The 17,471-nt window shown below is 45.0% G+C and overlaps 1 protein-coding gene across 3 annotated transcripts in view; it reads right to left on the bottom strand.

The window, feature by feature from the left end:
• The window catches only part of LOC137430284 (huntingtin-interacting protein 1-related protein), a 122,217-nt gene that overhangs the window by 84,797 nt on the left and 19,949 nt on the right, over positions 1–17,471 (bottom strand). For all 3 annotated transcript variants that reach the window (XM_068121054.2, XM_068121055.2, XM_078780530.1), the window contains exons 7-12: positions 9,244–9,305; positions 8,988–9,128; positions 8,733–8,790; positions 8,428–8,503; positions 1,497–1,604; positions 1,324–1,370 (exon numbers count right to left, since the gene is read on the bottom strand). In XM_068121054.2, the coding sequence (XP_067977155.1) occupies positions 1,324–1,370; positions 1,497–1,604; positions 8,428–8,503; positions 8,733–8,790; positions 8,988–9,128; positions 9,244–9,305 (492 nt within the window). The remainder of the gene's footprint in view (positions 1–1,323; positions 1,371–1,496; positions 1,605–8,427; positions 8,504–8,732; positions 8,791–8,987; positions 9,129–9,243; positions 9,306–17,471) is intronic.

Here is a 17,471-nt window from a genome sequence, read left to right as displayed (position 1 = left end):
CTATGTTGACCTTTTGGCCTATGTTCACCTAAAATATAATTTATGGTTGAATTCAGTGACCAGATATGCAACTCCTCTTCAAATTTCAAGTCAATCAGATGAAAATTGAGGATTTTAGAAATGTGGCCCATGTTGACCTTTTGGCCTAGGTTGACCTCTAGAATACTTGGTGGTTGAATTCAGTGGCCAGATATGGAAGTCCTCTTCGAATTTCAAGTCAATTGGATGAAAATTGAGGATTTTAGAAATTTGGCCTATGTTGACCTTTTGGCCTATATTGACCTCTAGAATACTTGGTGGTTGAATTCAGTGGCCAGATATGCAAGTCCTCTTCAAATTTCATGTCAATTGGTTGAAAATTGAGGATTTTAGAAATTTGGCCTATGTTGACCTCAAAAATACTTGGTGGTTGAATTCAGTGACCAGATGTGCAAGTCCTCTTCAAATTTCAAGTCAATCGGATGAAAATTGAGGATTTTAGAAATTTAGCAAAGTTGGTGACCTTTGGCCTATGTTGACCTTTTGACCTATTGACCCCAAAAACAATAGGCTTCTTGCTTTTGACCAACTCCACCATTTGGTGAAGTTTCGTGAAGATCGGTTGAAAATTGTGACCTGTCGGCCGGTGACAAACAAACAAACAGACAGACAAACAGACAGACAAACAGACAGAACCACAAACACAACCGACCAATATACTTGAAAAATCTTCGATTTTGCAAGTAACAAACGCAACCGACCAATATACTTGAAAAACCTTCGATTTTGCAAGTACTGTAATAAATGAGAAGAGAATGTAAAGAAAACATTTGATATCGATATTCATACATACATCAGCTCCCATATGAAATGTACGGTACCCAAGATTACACGAGTTGCCAACAACTAAAAACTGCCATTTTTATGCATTGCCAACAGGGGTGAGGACTCTAAGGGTACCATGTCTTTCAAGTGATGAGGTAAAGGCTGCCATTACATCTGCATTTAGGTTGTGGAAGGTAAAATCGTATGGTAACCTCTAACCTTAAAAGAGAGCAAGTGATTATTTTCCAATCCCCTCAATGTGCCATTAGATGAATACAAGGTACGACTTGCGGTAGGAGGGAACACTAGATGTGGATATGATGCACACACAATCAGCCAAGTGGCCTCTTCCTATGGCTAAATTTCCTTATACAATATATAAATTATAAACCTGGGATGAAAGTCAAGTGAAGCATGCAAACGTAGTCTGTGAACATTTACAATACATCTCGATTAAACCTCCGAATTGACATTTTTCTCATTGCACGATTCAGTACGCTCCCTTGCCTCTATACGTACTTTTCATCAGGTCCTTCTGTGATGCTGGGCTCCGGAATCAGCAAAGGCTTATCATGAGTTCAGGTAAAAAGGAAGAAGGAGAGAGAAAGAGAGAGTTTGTAGGAAATGTTACTTTGACACTTGCTGAACACAACAACCAATTACCACTAGTCTCAATTCCTTGTGATAATCACCTGTGGTTCTGGTTCCGGTTCAACTTCCGGCTCTTCCTCGTCTGCAATCACCACTACTGGGCTCACGTGCTCAGCCAGCGCAGACGCCCTCAGAAAATCTGGAGATTTCTGTAATGGGATAAAAACAGAGAATCCAGGTTCCGAAAACCTTTCCCATTTTGAAGAAACTGAAGACAATATTGTGGACGACCTGCAAATACGTGCTGCAAATTAGTACACCCCACATGTGAGAATCCATCTCTGCAGATCCGAAAAAAACAATCCAGCTCTGCATCCGCTAACTGGAACATGCTCATCAACGCAAAAAAAATCTCATGCTCTCATGATGTCCCTTTGCAAAAAGTGGCTTACTTATTCCCTTCCTGCCCTGGAGCTAGAGCTACACCACCTAGAGCCCCAAGGCCTCACACAAGTATCACATGTCTTGAGTGAACTACATCATCAAACTGGTCTCCAAGGCAGGATGAAGCCTGGTATTCTTTGCAATGCTAAGTCCAGCCTGAGCTGCTCAGAGCTCATTACAGTGTATAAGACTCAAAAAGCTATGCACTGCTTCGGACAGAACTTGGTGGGCAGGTCGGGTGTGTGACAAGGATGATTTTAATATATTTTGGTGAAGATCCGGATACTATAATTTCTTAAGTATTTCTTCACCATTGAGATCAGATAGGGCCAAAAACTATACACAGTACAGTAGAGCGTGATTTCTCAAAAGGTTGTGGACGAGGTATGACAAAACAAGATGGATGAGTTGGTTAGGTGACATGAACAAGCTGATTCGATTTTGGTTCAGCTTCAGATGCAGATTCCGGATTATCAGTGGAATGCAAAACATTAACTGTTCAGCCTGGCGGCAACATGGCTCTGAGGGTCGTTCTAGTTTCCATTGCTTTTTATAGCTTGTGTGCTAAGAAAATCATGTGCTTCATGTACAGAGTGGCCACAATAGACGGGTCAATATACAACCAGAACAGCCGTACCCCAAAAAAATTGCAAATTTTAGTTTTATTGCATTTCCTTATATTTTAAGACTTACTTAGGAACATATCAAAACTTGGACAGAAATGGACCATGGGAAAATAAAAATTTACTTTACGATAAAAATTTACGATAAAAAGTGATCGCCCAATTGACATATATGGGAGATGTCATTTTGCTTCGAAAAGAGTGCACCAAATTGGCAAGGCATGATGCACTTTCTGCATGAGGAGTGTGATCACCCAGGGAAAGCCTCAATACAGTTTCTCCCAATGATTGATATGAACCCAGGTGACAAAACCTGCATCTTGTCAACTCTTGATTACCTGAGCAAACTTGCATCAAAACACAACATGCCAGCAATCATCACATTTGACCAACCGCTGTTTTGGAAGGCCTCTGAGATAGTGAATGCTCTTCCTGCTGATAACCCAATCCATAATGCAGTGCTACTGATTGGGAGCTTCCACACATTAATTAATTTGTTGGGTGCCATTGGAAGTTTGATGGATGGAAGTGGACTGAAAGAGATCCTGGAAACAGTGTATGGTCAAAATGCTGTTGTGCACATGCTGAGTGGGAAGGCGGTGCAACGTGCTTTTCGTGGCCATTTGCTTGTGGATCAGTGTCTTACACGTCAGGTTGTTGGCAAGATTGTGGAAGTTGACCCTGGGTTTCAAGAACAAGTGGCAGAACTGGAGCGACTGTACATTTCCCTGGAGACTGTCGAAAGTGACACTATAGAGTCTGTGTTGCAATCAGAGTGCATTCATTTCATTGACAATAGATTGAATCAGGAAAGGAATAAACTTGCAAAGGACTCGAAAACCAGTGCACTTTGGATCAACTACCAGCGTATGTTGGGAATTGCAAGGGCACTTGTGGCAGCTGATCGGACGGGGTCCTGGGAGATGCATCTCCAAGCCATATCAGCTTGCTTGCCGATATTTGCAGCTGCTGGCCATCCCAATTACCTGAAGTCAGCTCGACTCTATCTCGAGAAGATGCTTGCGTTAGAGGATGACAACCCTGAGGTTCATCAGAAGTTCCAATCTGGTTATCATGTAATCCGGCGCAGTGACCAATACTGGGCTGGCCTAGGCTCTGATCTTGTGATAGAACAGACATTAATGCGCTCACTGAAAAGCCAAGGGGGGCTGACTCGAGGAAGTGGGATGTCAGAGCACCAGAGAGCAGTTTGGACTCTGTCTTCAACCATATCGTCCTCCTACAACCTTGCTATGCAAGAACTGACCTTGAGTAGCTACTCAACAAGTGAACAACATAAGGAGTTGACAACATCCAGGGTGAGTCGAGATGAAGCTGATCGTGGCAAAGTTGCCGAAAAACTGGACAGCTTCACACCATTTTCTGATGACAAGTCATTGCGCAATATCATCACAGGGGTTACTGCAAATGAGGATGTCAATGTTCATGACCTATTCAAAGTAGGTAGTGACATTGTCAAGAAGATGAATGATCACCCAGCTTACTCCTATTCACACAAAAGGAGTTCTAAAGCCAAGACACTTGCATTCAGCAGGGCAGTCAAAGTTGCTGAGGACCGCACAATAGATCCAGCGTTACTATTCCAGAGGTTCTTAGTGGTGTCACAGACGGGAGATCTCCAGATAGGTGAAGTGATGAAATATGAACTCTGCCCATACCCAATGTCTCTTTTTGAGGCAAAAAACATCCTGCGCCAGCCAGATAAACCACAGTTGGCGGAGGCAATAAGGAATTATGCTACAACCAAATCTGACAATGCTGTCAACCAGACAGTTCCAGGAACAGATCACTATGTTCTTGACGGGGGATCACTTATTCACCGCTTAAAGTGGACAGAGGGATTCACCTACAGTTCCATTGCAGATGAATATGCCTCATTTACAGTACGACACTATGGCAAAGCTACTGTTGTGTTTGATGGTTATGAGGCTGGGCCAACCACAAAGGACTGTTCTCATCAACGTCGGAATAGAAACAAGAATGCCACCAAGGTTAACATTACGGAGTCAACAAAATTTGTTGGGAAAAAGGAGGACTTTCTGTCGAATGAGTCAAACAAGCAGGCAATGATACTGTTGATTATAGAGGTGTTGCACAAGGAAGGCTGTGAGGTGATCCAAGCAGAGGGAGATGCTGATGTTGAGATTGCAAAAGCGGCCGTCGCAAATGCGGCTTCCAGATCTACAACCCTCATTGGAGAAGATACAGATCTCCTTCTCCTCCTGCTCTTCTATATGGTGGAGACAAACTGCATTGAACTCTATTTCCGTTCTGACAAGGCAAAATCAAATGTCTACAATATCAAAGTCCTTCAGCAGATACTTGGAAATGCAGCCTGCAGAGATATATTGTTCCTTCATGCATTAACTGGCTGTGACGCAACGTCTCGTGTCTTTGGGATTGGAAAGAAGTCAGGGTTTCAAAGAATCATCAAGAAAGAAAAGGAACTGATAGACAGCTCAAAGGTGTTCTGTAAACCACAGCAGAGTCAGGATGTTATTGAAACTGCAGGCTGCAGAGCAATGGTGGCATTGTTTAAAGCAAATCAGAACGACTCATTGGCATCGATCAGATACAACATTCTCTGCAAAAAGGTTGCAAGGGCTAAGGCATTTGTCACTCCTGAAAGACTGCCACCCACATCCGCTGCCTGCAAGTTTCATTCTCTGCGGACCTATTACCAGGTAATGGAATGGATGGGCCTTTGTTGTGGAATGGAGCCAACGGAGTGGGGATGGAAGGTAGAAGGAGGAAAACTTGTTCCAGTGATGACAGACAAAAGCCCTGCTCCAGACATACTACTTCAGATGATTCACTGCAACTGTTCAGGGGGGTGCAAAACACTAAGGTGTTCATGTAGGAAGCATGGATTAGAGTGCACCAGTGCATGTGGACATTGCCAGGACAGCAACTGTGACAATATGCGTGTTGAACCAGACATAGAGGAGGAGGAGGAGGACGATGAAACTGGAATCTAAGACTAGAAGGCATATGGTACTTCCACATGTGTCAAAATTGTCCAATTTTTTATATGTTGCTTTCCATGTCATAGACTGGCAGAAACAATCAAAGAACATATATTTGTGCAAATATTTACTTTAAATTGCGAATGGTCTCAGGATTAGCACTGCATAAACTACCAGCAACGATCATAATACAAATATTGGTGCAAAATTAACTTTAAATTGTTAGTGGTCTGATGATTAATAATTATCAGTCAATTTTTTTACGTTTTATCTGCCGGCAGCCATCTTGTTTTCTGACGTCACTGAGGGACTTTCCCATGCGTCAAAATTGTCCAACTTTTAATATGTTGTCTTCCACTTCATAAACTACTAGAAATAAGCATAAAACAAAAATTTGCAATTTTTTTGGGGTCAGGCAGTATATTGACCCGTCTACAAAGGCCCTATGCATAATAGTGTGTCTTCTGTTAATTATTTGTTTTATTTGTTTTCCAGGTACGGCTTCAGCATGAGGAACACCAGTGAGTACACGATAGAAGACAGACTGATTACTTGTGTTTGGGTTCACGACCGCACGCGAGAAGGAGCAAGTTTTGAAGACATAAGGACAAGATTTTCTCAGAGGTTCGATAAGCCAGATCCTACACACGACATGATGCGGGCATGGGAGCAGAAGGCTTTTTCAACAGGGAGTGTCCTTGATTTAAAGCGTTCTGGTCGTCCAGTATCACGTCAACGCCATGTGGATATTACTAAAGCGTCCTGCTCGAGATCACCACTGAAATAATCTTGAAAAAGATCTTCAGAGTTAGGCATTCCAAGCTCAACAGTCCAAATCAAACGCCATGTGGAGATTACTAAAGCGTCCTGCTCAAGATCACCACTGAAATAATCTCGAAAAAGATCTTCTGAGTTAAGCATTCCACGCTCAACAGTCCAAAAAATAATGAAAAAGGTTCTGGGATTGAAGCCATTTAAGCCTGGATGTGTTAATGAGCTTTTCTATAAAGACATAGCCACTCGCGAGGTCGCTTTCAAGGCTCATCTGCAGCGATTTCCCACCATTAAATCAAGACGAAGCGTATTTTTTTCCGGATGCTGTGCTAATTACCTCGACAATCGATCCAGGAATATTTATTTTTGGTGCAAAGAAAATCCTCATTTTTATGAGGAAATTGAACAGCATCCTCCTCATGCCATGATGTGAGCAGCAATTTCAGAAGATCACTTGATATGGCCATATCTTTTCAAAGCAAGTGTCAATCACACTGCTTATTTGAACATGATTCAGACGTGGTTTGTTCCACAACTGCATGAGAGAGGTCTCGAGGCTACAGCTATCTTGCAACAAGACGGTGCACCAACACATTATTCTCTCGCAGTTAGAGAATATCTAGACGGGAAATTCAGTGGATGATGGATTGGATGTGGATCTGAGATAGTGTGGCCTCCAAGAAGTCCGGACTTAACAACATGTGACAACTCGCTTTCGTGCAATACAAGAGGAAATTGTGACAACTCACAAGAGGAAATTCACCTAACAACAGTTGAATACCACAAAACAGCTGTCAGGGGCTGCTTTTAAGACCTCCAACCCTCAACATGGAAGATGTCCAGAAGAACATGAAATGAATGAATGAATGATCGTTTTAAGGCCATTTTCCCCGCTAGAGCGGGGGTTAGCCTTGCGGGCCCCATGACAATCATGGTTCCCTGTTTGAGGCAATGTTTTTTTTTTATGGCCTGATGCCCTTCCTGACGCCAACCCTTGGTCGCCTCTTACAATGTGCAGGGATACGGTGTACCTATTCTAAATCGGGGTAATCACCGTGATCATTCATCCCAGCAAGCTGGTACTCAATTTGCCGACCTCAGAAGGATGACAAGCTGAGTCAACCCCCCTGGCGTTAATTCAGCGATCGACCGGGATTCGAACCCAGGATCCTAGGATCCCAAGCCAGCACCCTAACCGCTAAGCCAACACCAGGCTTGTTGTCCAGAAGAACATGGAGAAAAATGTCAAATTTGTTTGGAGAATGGAGGGGAGCATATAGATAAACTCTAACTAAATTCTAACTGCGTGCATATGGACTTTGTGGCCACTCTGTATGTGGTGTAACGCAGACACACAGACACACAGGGCTTTATGTCAGTTTGCTCCTTGGCATAGGGCTCTAAAATAAATTTTGGGAGGTCTATTGTCCCCCGTCGCACCACGGAGCGAAAGGGGGACTATGGTTTTCCCCTCCGTCCGTGTGTCCGTCCGTCCGTCCGTGCGTGCGGGTGTGCATGCGTACGTGTGTGTGTGTGTGTGTGTGTGCGTGCATGCGTAAGCGAAGGACCGCATTCGAATTTGGTGTGTGGGTGCACCCACGTCAAAATCCAAGATGGCCACCGCCATGTATGTCTGATGCCATGTATGTCTGAACATTGTGAGCGGAATATCTTGAAAAATAAGCGAAGTACCAACTTCTAATCTGGTGTGTGGGTGTATCTGGGCATAAGGAAGAACCCTATTGAAAATTGGGTCGCCACGTCAAAATCCAAGATGGCCGCCTCCATGTATGTCTGAACCTTGTGAGCTGAATATCTTGAAAAATAAGCGAAGTACCAACTTCTAATCTGGTGTGTGGGTGTATCTAGGCATAAGGAAGAACGCTATTGAAAATTGGGTCACCACATCAAAATCAAAGATGGCCGCCGCCATGTATGTCTGCACCTTGTGAGCGAAAAATCATATCATAGCATGTTTTCTGCGTCTTCCACTTTGTCAACTCACATCACTTCCCCGACGGGGGACCTAGTCGTAACGCTTGTTTTATTTATATCAATGATCAGCACAAAGAGGAAAGGAAGCCACTACTTTAGGGTTTTAATGTTTTTTGTCATTGATCGAGTGAAGATTAATCGTTTAACACAATAATAAATACATTTCAATCGATTTGGATCCATAGCTATTCTTCCGATGACATGCGCACCTCAGGTAAGCAAGGAATTTGGATGAGCCGTTTGAAGTACTGCAGGTTGCGTGACTTGTGGAAATACGTTCTGAGCCTTGGGTAACAGGGCAGAAGAGAAACGTCACAAAGCGAAGTGTGGAAATTTTGATAACCCACATACAGCAGTTCAAAGGTAAGCACAAACTGCCTCAGAGACACACGCACACAACTGCCTTGCCACCAGGTACCCATATAAACCAAATTATAGCCAGAGGCGACAAAAGTGTGTGTGTACAGGCCGTAAATTAGGCAAGAACACAACACCTGCGTATACATTCACCCACCGGCGAAACTGTCCATTGAATCGCTCCCTGTGTCCCAGAAGAGTGTCTGCTGGCAAGCCTGGGATAGACAGGACATGATTGGAAAGGAAAAATTAAGACGATGTTGGTAGACGTGACAATGTATGAGCAGTCAATGAGCAAATAAATTGTGTCTCTTTGCACTTCATCTGGTTCCTCAGTGATAACTCTTTATTTATTTTACAATTTGAACCACCATCAGGTACCATACTCTAACATATGTAACAATTGCCTCACTGGAATGCAGGCGGAAGAGAAGGCGAACAACATAATCATAGAGGTGGCTTGAATCTTGTATGACTTGGGTGAGAGGTGCTAGACGACATTGTCCAGCTTGCGTCATGGAGATAGCACGCGAAAGATCCAAAGATGCAAAAACTAGAGCCAGAGAGAAAAATACGACTACAACAGGCAACCATTGGACATAATCGGAAGTCAAGGCAGCAAAAGGGCACAATCTGGTATAATGGTTCTGATTGCAAGTATCATGTACCTGCTTCGAAAAGGCTGAGCTCACTGTCCATATAGTCAAACAGCTCCACTGTCAGCTGAAAACTGTAAGATGCAAGTGAAGATATAAGTTAAATCAATAACATCTAAGCCTGGGTTTGCAGTCCGTTTCATCAACAGAACTCAAATCCAGAGCAGAATTCAATTTTGCATCCTTGCCATCATAAGGAACGCACAGCACAGGGCAGACACCATTACAATCTATACATATGGTATGCCCACTTTCTGTTCAACCTTAATACCATACCAGCATAATACAGTGGACTTAAGAGAAACACTCAATAAGACTAACCCGATAAGGTGAACACAATTAATTTAAACACAATTGTAAAGTTCATGGAAGGGCTATTAGATACTGTATTGGATATTAAAACCTCGTACATGACCATGAAGGCCACAGATTGACCCTGTCTGTGTAGTGCTTAGCAATTACGTAATAGGAGTTTACAGGCTGGCGAGACAGCCGAGAGTGGGGGTCGGTAACCTGCTGCTCCGGAGCCGCATGCGGCTCTTGAAGGACTTATGTGCGGCTGCTGACCCTAATCGATCAAACTTCGTTTTTTTCTCCATCAATTTTCAGAAAAAACTTTATGCATGTTGTGAAAGATGAAATAATACTTGATAACTTTGGCAATGCTAAACAGGAAAATACATCCGATTACCGGTGAATTCTTCGATCACAAGTTACAGATTGTGCACCGCGCATCGTCCCCGACAAGGCTCTTTTGGACATCTTGTCAGGCGTCACGTGTTGCGATACAACATCCTGTGGAGCTGCCTCAACCGCCTGCCTCAGTTTATAATTCAACCCACCCTTCGAAAAAGCTAGTGATGCAGGTAAGCGAGAATCCCAACAATGAAACACTTGCGTCTAAATAACAAGTAAGATGTTTTGATAACATTTGATCACTCCCCCTTCAATAGAGGGTGTGCATGTGACATCACCACACTTGCGGTCCACAATTTTGGAGTACAAGCAAACAAAGCAAAATGACATGTGGACTGCATCATTACCTCCACCACCAAAGGTGGATGGCGGTTATGTTTTCACCCCTGTCTGTCTGTCTGTTTGCTACTTGCAAAATCGAAGATTTTTCAAGTACGAGTGGGGGCACCCGTGGAAAATCCCACAGGCATGGAGGTGTGTGACATTTGGACATCTTCATTTAGATGCTGCACATTCAGTTTTACAAAATGGCTACTGGCAATTCATCAGGTCCACAAATGATGTAATCCACACAATTTATTTACTTTACATAATATGTTACCCCTCACTCATCTCCTGTAAAGTATCTCGACAAACTGCGATCAATTGTCGTACGCGTTTATTCACTCTGCCAATCAAGGCCCGATTCACAGCAGCGCCATCCGAGCTCTGGCGTAGGGATACAACCCGGTCCCGGTGTAGGGATACAACGGTGAACATTTGCACTGCATACATGACATCCTCCCCTTTAAGTCCAAAATTACCAAGAGCAATATACGTGCTAGATTTCCAGAATTGACATTTCAAAAGCAACATTTCCAAAACATGTGAAAATATGTGTGCAAACGGTTATGAGAATAATGAAAATACGTGAAAATAGAACATGTGTCAACGTGAAAAAAAACATCTTCAAAGATTCAACCGGTCGGGTGCTTTTCTCTCACGCATTGAGCGTCGCGGTGTACCAGTGGATACAGAGTCCGAGGTGATTCCTTTGGGTCGCGGTGTACCAGTGGATACAGAGTCCGAGGTGATTCCTTTGGTCTCCACGAAGGGTGTAGCGTTTGCAGAGGTTTTCGGGGCATCCGAGCTGGCTGGAGCGGCCACGACGATCTCCGGCAGTGGCGGGTCGAACTGTTGTCCTGACTGTGACGATGCTACAGGCTCCATCGACTCACAGTGACGGTAGGTTATGTGGTCCTGATGTCGACGAATTTTGCGGCCGTCCTGCAGGCGAATCACACTGGACAGTGGACCTGGCTTCTCGATGATGTCTCCCGGTAGCCACGTCGCACCTGCACCAAAATTTCGGGCAAACACTGGATCTCCAATGTTGATACATCGACTGTTGGACGTCTTATCGTGCACCAACTTTTGATTAAGCTGGCTCTGATAAACATTTGATGATATGTCTGGTTTGAGATTGTCAAGTGTCGATCTCAAGTGTCGTTTCATCAATAACTCAGACAGAGCTGCTCCGGTTGTTGATTGTGGCGTGATGCGGTATTTGAACAGGAGACGAGACAGCTTTGTTTCCAGGGTTCCCTCCTGAAGTTTCTGCAATCCGGATTTGATGATTCCCACGGATCGTTCGGCCAAGCCATTTGAAGCCTGGTGATGTGGGCTGACAAACTTATGTTTGATGCCGTTCCGACGTGTGAACTTGGCAAACTCGGTACTGGAAAAACACGAACCGTTATCACTCACGATCATCCTGGGCAGACCATGAGTGGCGAAACAGCGTCTGAGTCTTTCGATGACAATGGCTGACGTAGTACCACGCGTCACATAGGCATCAATCCATTTTGTGTGCGCGTCCGTAATTATTAGAATCATGCTGCCGTTAATAGGCCCGGCATAATCGAGATGTAGGCGATGCCACGGTTCGCTGGGCCATTCCCAGGGATGCAGTGGCGCTTTCGCAGGTGTATTCCGGGTGCTCTGGCAGGGGCAACAATGTCGAACATGATGTTCGATATCAGCATCAAGATTCGGCCACCACACATAGTTTCTGGCGAGTGACTTCATCTTCACAATCCCGGGGTGACAGTCATGGATTTCATCCATGACCCTGGAACGCAGATTTTTCGGGATCACGACACGACATCCCCAGAGTAGGCAACCATTTTCCACGCTGAGTTCGTTTTTACGTGCTTTAAAAGCCGCAAAATCTGGGTCACCCTCAGGTAGCAAATGCCATCCAAGCTGTACAGCCTGGACAGTTCTGGACAGAACGGGGTCTCGTCGAGTATGAGTGCGGATCTGGCCAGAATCGACAGCACAATCTTCCAGATGATCCATCAGTGCGATAATGGATCCTGGTGTAGGGGAATCATCAACGGATTCTGGAAGGGGTAACCGACTCATGGCATCTGCATTTGTGATAGACGAACCGGGCTTATAACATATGGTGTAGTCATAAGCAGCGAGAAACAGGGACCAGCGGATGATCCTGGGTGGTAGTGTGTCAGATGTCGCCTTAGTTGGACCAAACAGACTGATCAGCGGCTTGTGATCAGTGCGAATCGTGAAATGATGTCCAAGAAGGTACTGGCGAAATTTGCCAACGCCGAAAACGATTCCCAATCCTTCCTTGTCAAGTTGGGAATAGTTTTTCTCTGCCGGGGTCAACGTTCTGGATGCAAATGCAACCGGTCTTTCTGTACCATCAGGCATCACGTGCGATAATACACTCCCCACTCCATACCGACAGGCATCGCATGTCAGCACAAGATCCTTCTCTGGATCAAAATGAACGAGAACATTGGACGATTTGAGCAGATCCTTAGAGGTCTGGAATGCTGATTGTTCACTAGACCCCCAGCTCCAGGAGACTCCTTTCCTCAAAAGCCGATAAAGGGGGCCCAAAACGTCGGTCACATTCGGGATGTAACGACCATAGAACTGAAGCAAACCGAGGTATGACTTCAATTCGGTCACATCTCGTGGAGAGGGAGCATCCTTGATAGCTCGGACTTTCTCATCTGTCGGGTGTAGACCCTCGGCATCAATCGTATGACCCAGGTACGTGACTGATGGCACCATAAACTTGCACTTGTCTCGACGCAAACGTAGGCCGGAGTCCGAAATCTTCTTCAGAACTCTCTCCAGGTTCTGTAGATGTTCCGCGTCCGTACGACCAGTAACCAGAATATCATCCTGGTAACAAACGACGTTGCGTTCGGCGGCAAACAAACTGTCCATGACACGCTGATAAATTCCAGGTGCAGATTTCACTCCAAAACTAAGTCGGTGGTACCTATACAACCCACGATGCGTGTTGATGGTAAGATACTGTTTCGAATTCTCGTCCAAGCAGAGCTGTAGATAGGCGGATTTGAGATCGAGTTTCGTAAAAGTCTTGCCTCCCGTGAGACGAGCATAGAGGTCTTCGATCCTCGGGATTGGATATTTATCCAATGAAGAACACCTGTTCACGGTCATTTTATAATCTCCACATATGCGGATGGACTGGTCCGATTTTATGACTGGAACGATGGGCGCCGCCCATTCGGCATACTGGATTTGCTCGATGATCCCCAGATTTTCAAGATGATCCAGTTCCTTGTCAATCCGCTCACGCAGGGCGAAAGGGACTGGGCGAGCCCTGCAAAATATAGGATTGGCATCCCGGTCAACCCTGAGTTTAGCCGTATGTCCTTTCAAGGTTCCAAGCTCATCCTTGAAGACATCCGGGTACGTATCCAGCACATTTTTGAGTGTGTATGCTGCGGTAGGAGAAACATTGGCTGCCCGGAGTTGATGAATGCTTTCCCACTTCAGTCGAATTATGCTCAACCAGTTCCTGCCGAGTAAGGAAGGGCCCTTTCCAGGAATGACGATCAGGGGTAGGTGAAACTCACGGTTATCGTAGCCCACCGTGACATCACATGTACCGCAGGGAACAATCTTCTCACCTGTATAGGTGGAGAGTCCATAGGTAGTAGGTTTCAGATGGGGTCGGTCAGCATCACTCCACAGGTTTGTGAAAACAGCATGGCTGATGAGCGAGACGGCCGCACCAGTGTCGACCTCCATTTGCAATGGTCGATTGTTGACGACAACATTGGCAAGAAGAGGGTCCCGCCTATGGTGAGAATCAATATGAAGCAGGTCATACGATTCTGAGTTGTCGGAAACAGAGCTCACCTGGTCAAGCTCGGGTTCCTCCGAACCGATAAACTGATGAATCTTGTCAGCAGCTTTTCCTTTTCCCGATTTGCGAGTGATGCAAGCTGGAGCAATATGGCCAGTTTTCGAACAGAAATGGCAGGTGGCATCTTTGAACCGACACGTCTCCGGAGGGTGCTTTCCGTTGCACCGAAAACAGTTGTTGTGGGTTTGAGACTGCACTGGCTTCTGACGAGGAGCCTTGTTCCAACGTTGTGGCTGAACATGATCCAACCGATTCACAGCAGGGCTGGTACCAGATGAGCGAGTGGCACCGATGCTTGTAGCGTTGCGTTCAGCACTTTCCATGGAAATTGCGGTGTCTCTGGCATTTTGGAACGTCAGTCTTCTCTCAGCAAGCAGGCGTCTACGAGTGCGGTCATCGGACATGCCAACCACCAGCAAATCACGAAGCATGTCATCAATCGTGTCCCCAAACTCACACAGATGTGACAGTTTTTTGAGGTGTGCAATGAAGTCTGCGATCGACTGACCTTGCTGCTGTCTGCACATGTAAAAATTAAACCGACACAGGATGACTGAAGGAGATGGGTTGCAATGTTCCTTCAAAGCGGCCTTGAGCTCTGCATACGTGAGCTCCTGGATTGTCCGAGGCCGAATCAGGTTTTTAACGAGTGTGAACGTCTCACCTCCGCAAACGGACAGGAAGACGGCCTTCATCAGGCCTTCGGTCGCAATGCCGTTCGCCTCGAAGTAGAAAGACAAACGCTCAGAATACGTGTCAAAATCCCCCTCATGAGGGTCGAATTCATCGATATGGCCGAAAGATGTCATGGTCTAGATGTTTACCTTCGTCGCCATGTAAAGTATCTCGACAAACTGCGATCAATTGTCGTACGCGTTTATTCACTCTGCCAATCAAGGCCCGATTCACAGCAGCGCCATCCGAGCTCTGGCGTAGGGATACAACCCGGTCCCGGTGTAGGGATACAACGGTGAACATTTGCACTGCATACATGACATCTCCTCTCCTCTCCCCCTCGTTCATCAACCCTCCCACTTCCCCCCCCCCTCCCCGTTCATCAACCCTCCTTCTTCCCCCCCTCCCACCCCCCCAATCACTCCACTCCTCTCTCTGCCTCATATTCCTCTCCAACTCGTCCTCCTTTTCTCTTCCCTTTACTTCTCTTCTCACCACTCCCTCCCCACTTCTCCCTTCACTTTACTCCTCTGCCCCATGTGCAGAACCAACTTTCTATTGTTGACTTTTTATTGTGACTACATCCAAATTAAACATTTCATCGTGACGACTGTCATCAAATGGCAAAGTCCTTGGGGAAAAAAGTCTTATGGGCGGTGTATACCCCCTTCTGTCCGGCAAAAAAACAAAATGTCTATTTTCATTACAGCATACACGATACAAAATGACATTTTTAAAATTAAAGATTTCAAATAAACTTCTTTAACGTGTACGTGCACATATATATGTATATATATATATATATATATGTACGCGAGGTGTGTGTGTGTGTGTGTGTGTGTCCAGTTTTTGTGTGTCTGCGTTTTATTCAGAGATGGCTGAACGAATCTTCATCAAACTTTCAGAGGTTCATCAGTGAGTGCCTGGGAGTGTTTTAGGCAAAAAAAAAAAAAAAAAAAAAAAATTTAAAGTTGTTCTTTTTGGAGTTGGAAAAAAAAAATATAATAATAATAATAATAATGATAATAATAATCGCTCGATTGTGCCGAAGCCTTTTTTAATTAATGGCAGTTATATAAAAGTACACATTCGCATAAATAAATACAAAACAATCAGACATTTGAATAGCCTGGTGCTGGCTTAGCGGTCAGGGTGCCGGCTTGGGATCCTAGGATCCTGGGTTCGAATCCCGGTCGATCGCTGAATTAATGCCAGAGGGGTTGACTCAGCCTGTCATCCATCCGAGGTCGGCAAATTGAGTACCAGCTTGCTTGGATGAATGATGCAGTGTGTGTGTGTACCCTGGTGTGTACCCCGGTGTGCAGTGTGTACAGTGTGTACAATGCAGTGTGTACCCCGGTTTAGAATAGGTACACCGTATCCCTGCGCATTGTAAGAGCGTGACCAAGGTTTGGCGTCAGGAAGGGCATCCAGCCATAAAAACATTGCCTCAAACAGGGAACCATGATTGTCATGGGGCCCGCAAGGCTAACCCCCGATCTAGCGGGGAAATGGCCTTAAACGATCATTCATTCATTCATTCATCAGACATTTGAATACAAATAAATCAAACAATTCCAGAAGTGTATGAAGTTGGGAGTACGGCTTCTTCTTCTCCTTCCTGATCAACACACTTAACTCAGAAACGTGATGAACGCCACATTCACCCAAAAGCATATATATGAACCCCCTTCCTTCCCTCCCTTCCCCTACCCTTCCCCTTCCCCCCTCCCCCCTTCTCTACCCTCTCACCCCCTCCCATAAATGGTGATAAGTTTGCAACTTTTTTTTTCCCAACGTCTTTTAAAATCTTCTTTAATTTTCAGATGTGGCTTTTTGCACTTTCAAAAACTTTCCAGTTAGCAGTACTTGGACAAAATATTACAGCATTTGACATCATCATGACCAATCAGATTTTCCGCTCCTAGACCCTGCCCATGTCCTTGGTTTCTCAAGACAGCAGGTGTAAGGTGTTCTATGAACTCTCCAGTATTTTAGGTAACTAGGACGTGCCCGTACGTGGGTGCCCGTACGTGCGTGCAAAAAAACATGCGTGCAAACAACAACAAAAAAAAACTTTGAAACCACGTGGCAGTAACGACCACAGAACCCCCCCCCTCTATTTACATGAAATGGTTTGGTCCATTCGCAACGACCACAGAACCCCCCCCCCCTCTATTTACATGAAATGGTTTGGTCCATTCGCAAAGCCAAAGCGAATGGCGAACGGCTAAATCGCCATAGCTCGGTAACTACTTCTCCGATTAATTTCAAACCTTGAAAAGGCACATCCTCGGGTCCCCAGCAATATACCTGGCAAGTTTCAAGTATATCGGACCGGTAGTTGTCGAGAAACAGCGGTCACAGACAAACACACACACACACACACACACACACACACACACACACACACACACACACACACACACACACACACACACACACACACACACACACACACACACACACACACACACACAGAGATTACTGGAATTATAGATAGATGCAGGCATAAGATCTCGAGTGCAGGTGAGTTTCAGAGTTGTCTTCACTCGATGCAGGAAGACAAATTTTTTTTTTTAAAATAACGATTTCGAGCCTGACTAAAGATATATAGCATATTCTCACTGCATGGAAAAGCTAAGTCCTATAGGAGTCAAACATGGTCCTACTC

The sequence above is a fragment of the Myxine glutinosa genome, chromosome 6 (assembly GCF_964187855.1).
Source record: "Myxine glutinosa chromosome 6, kmMyxGlut1.1, whole genome shotgun sequence".
NCBI classification, from domain to species: Eukaryota; Metazoa; Chordata; class Myxini; order Myxiniformes; family Myxinidae; genus Myxine; species Myxine glutinosa.
Note: the sequence above shows the minus strand (reverse complement) of the source record. Positions and strands in the feature narration are given on the sequence as shown.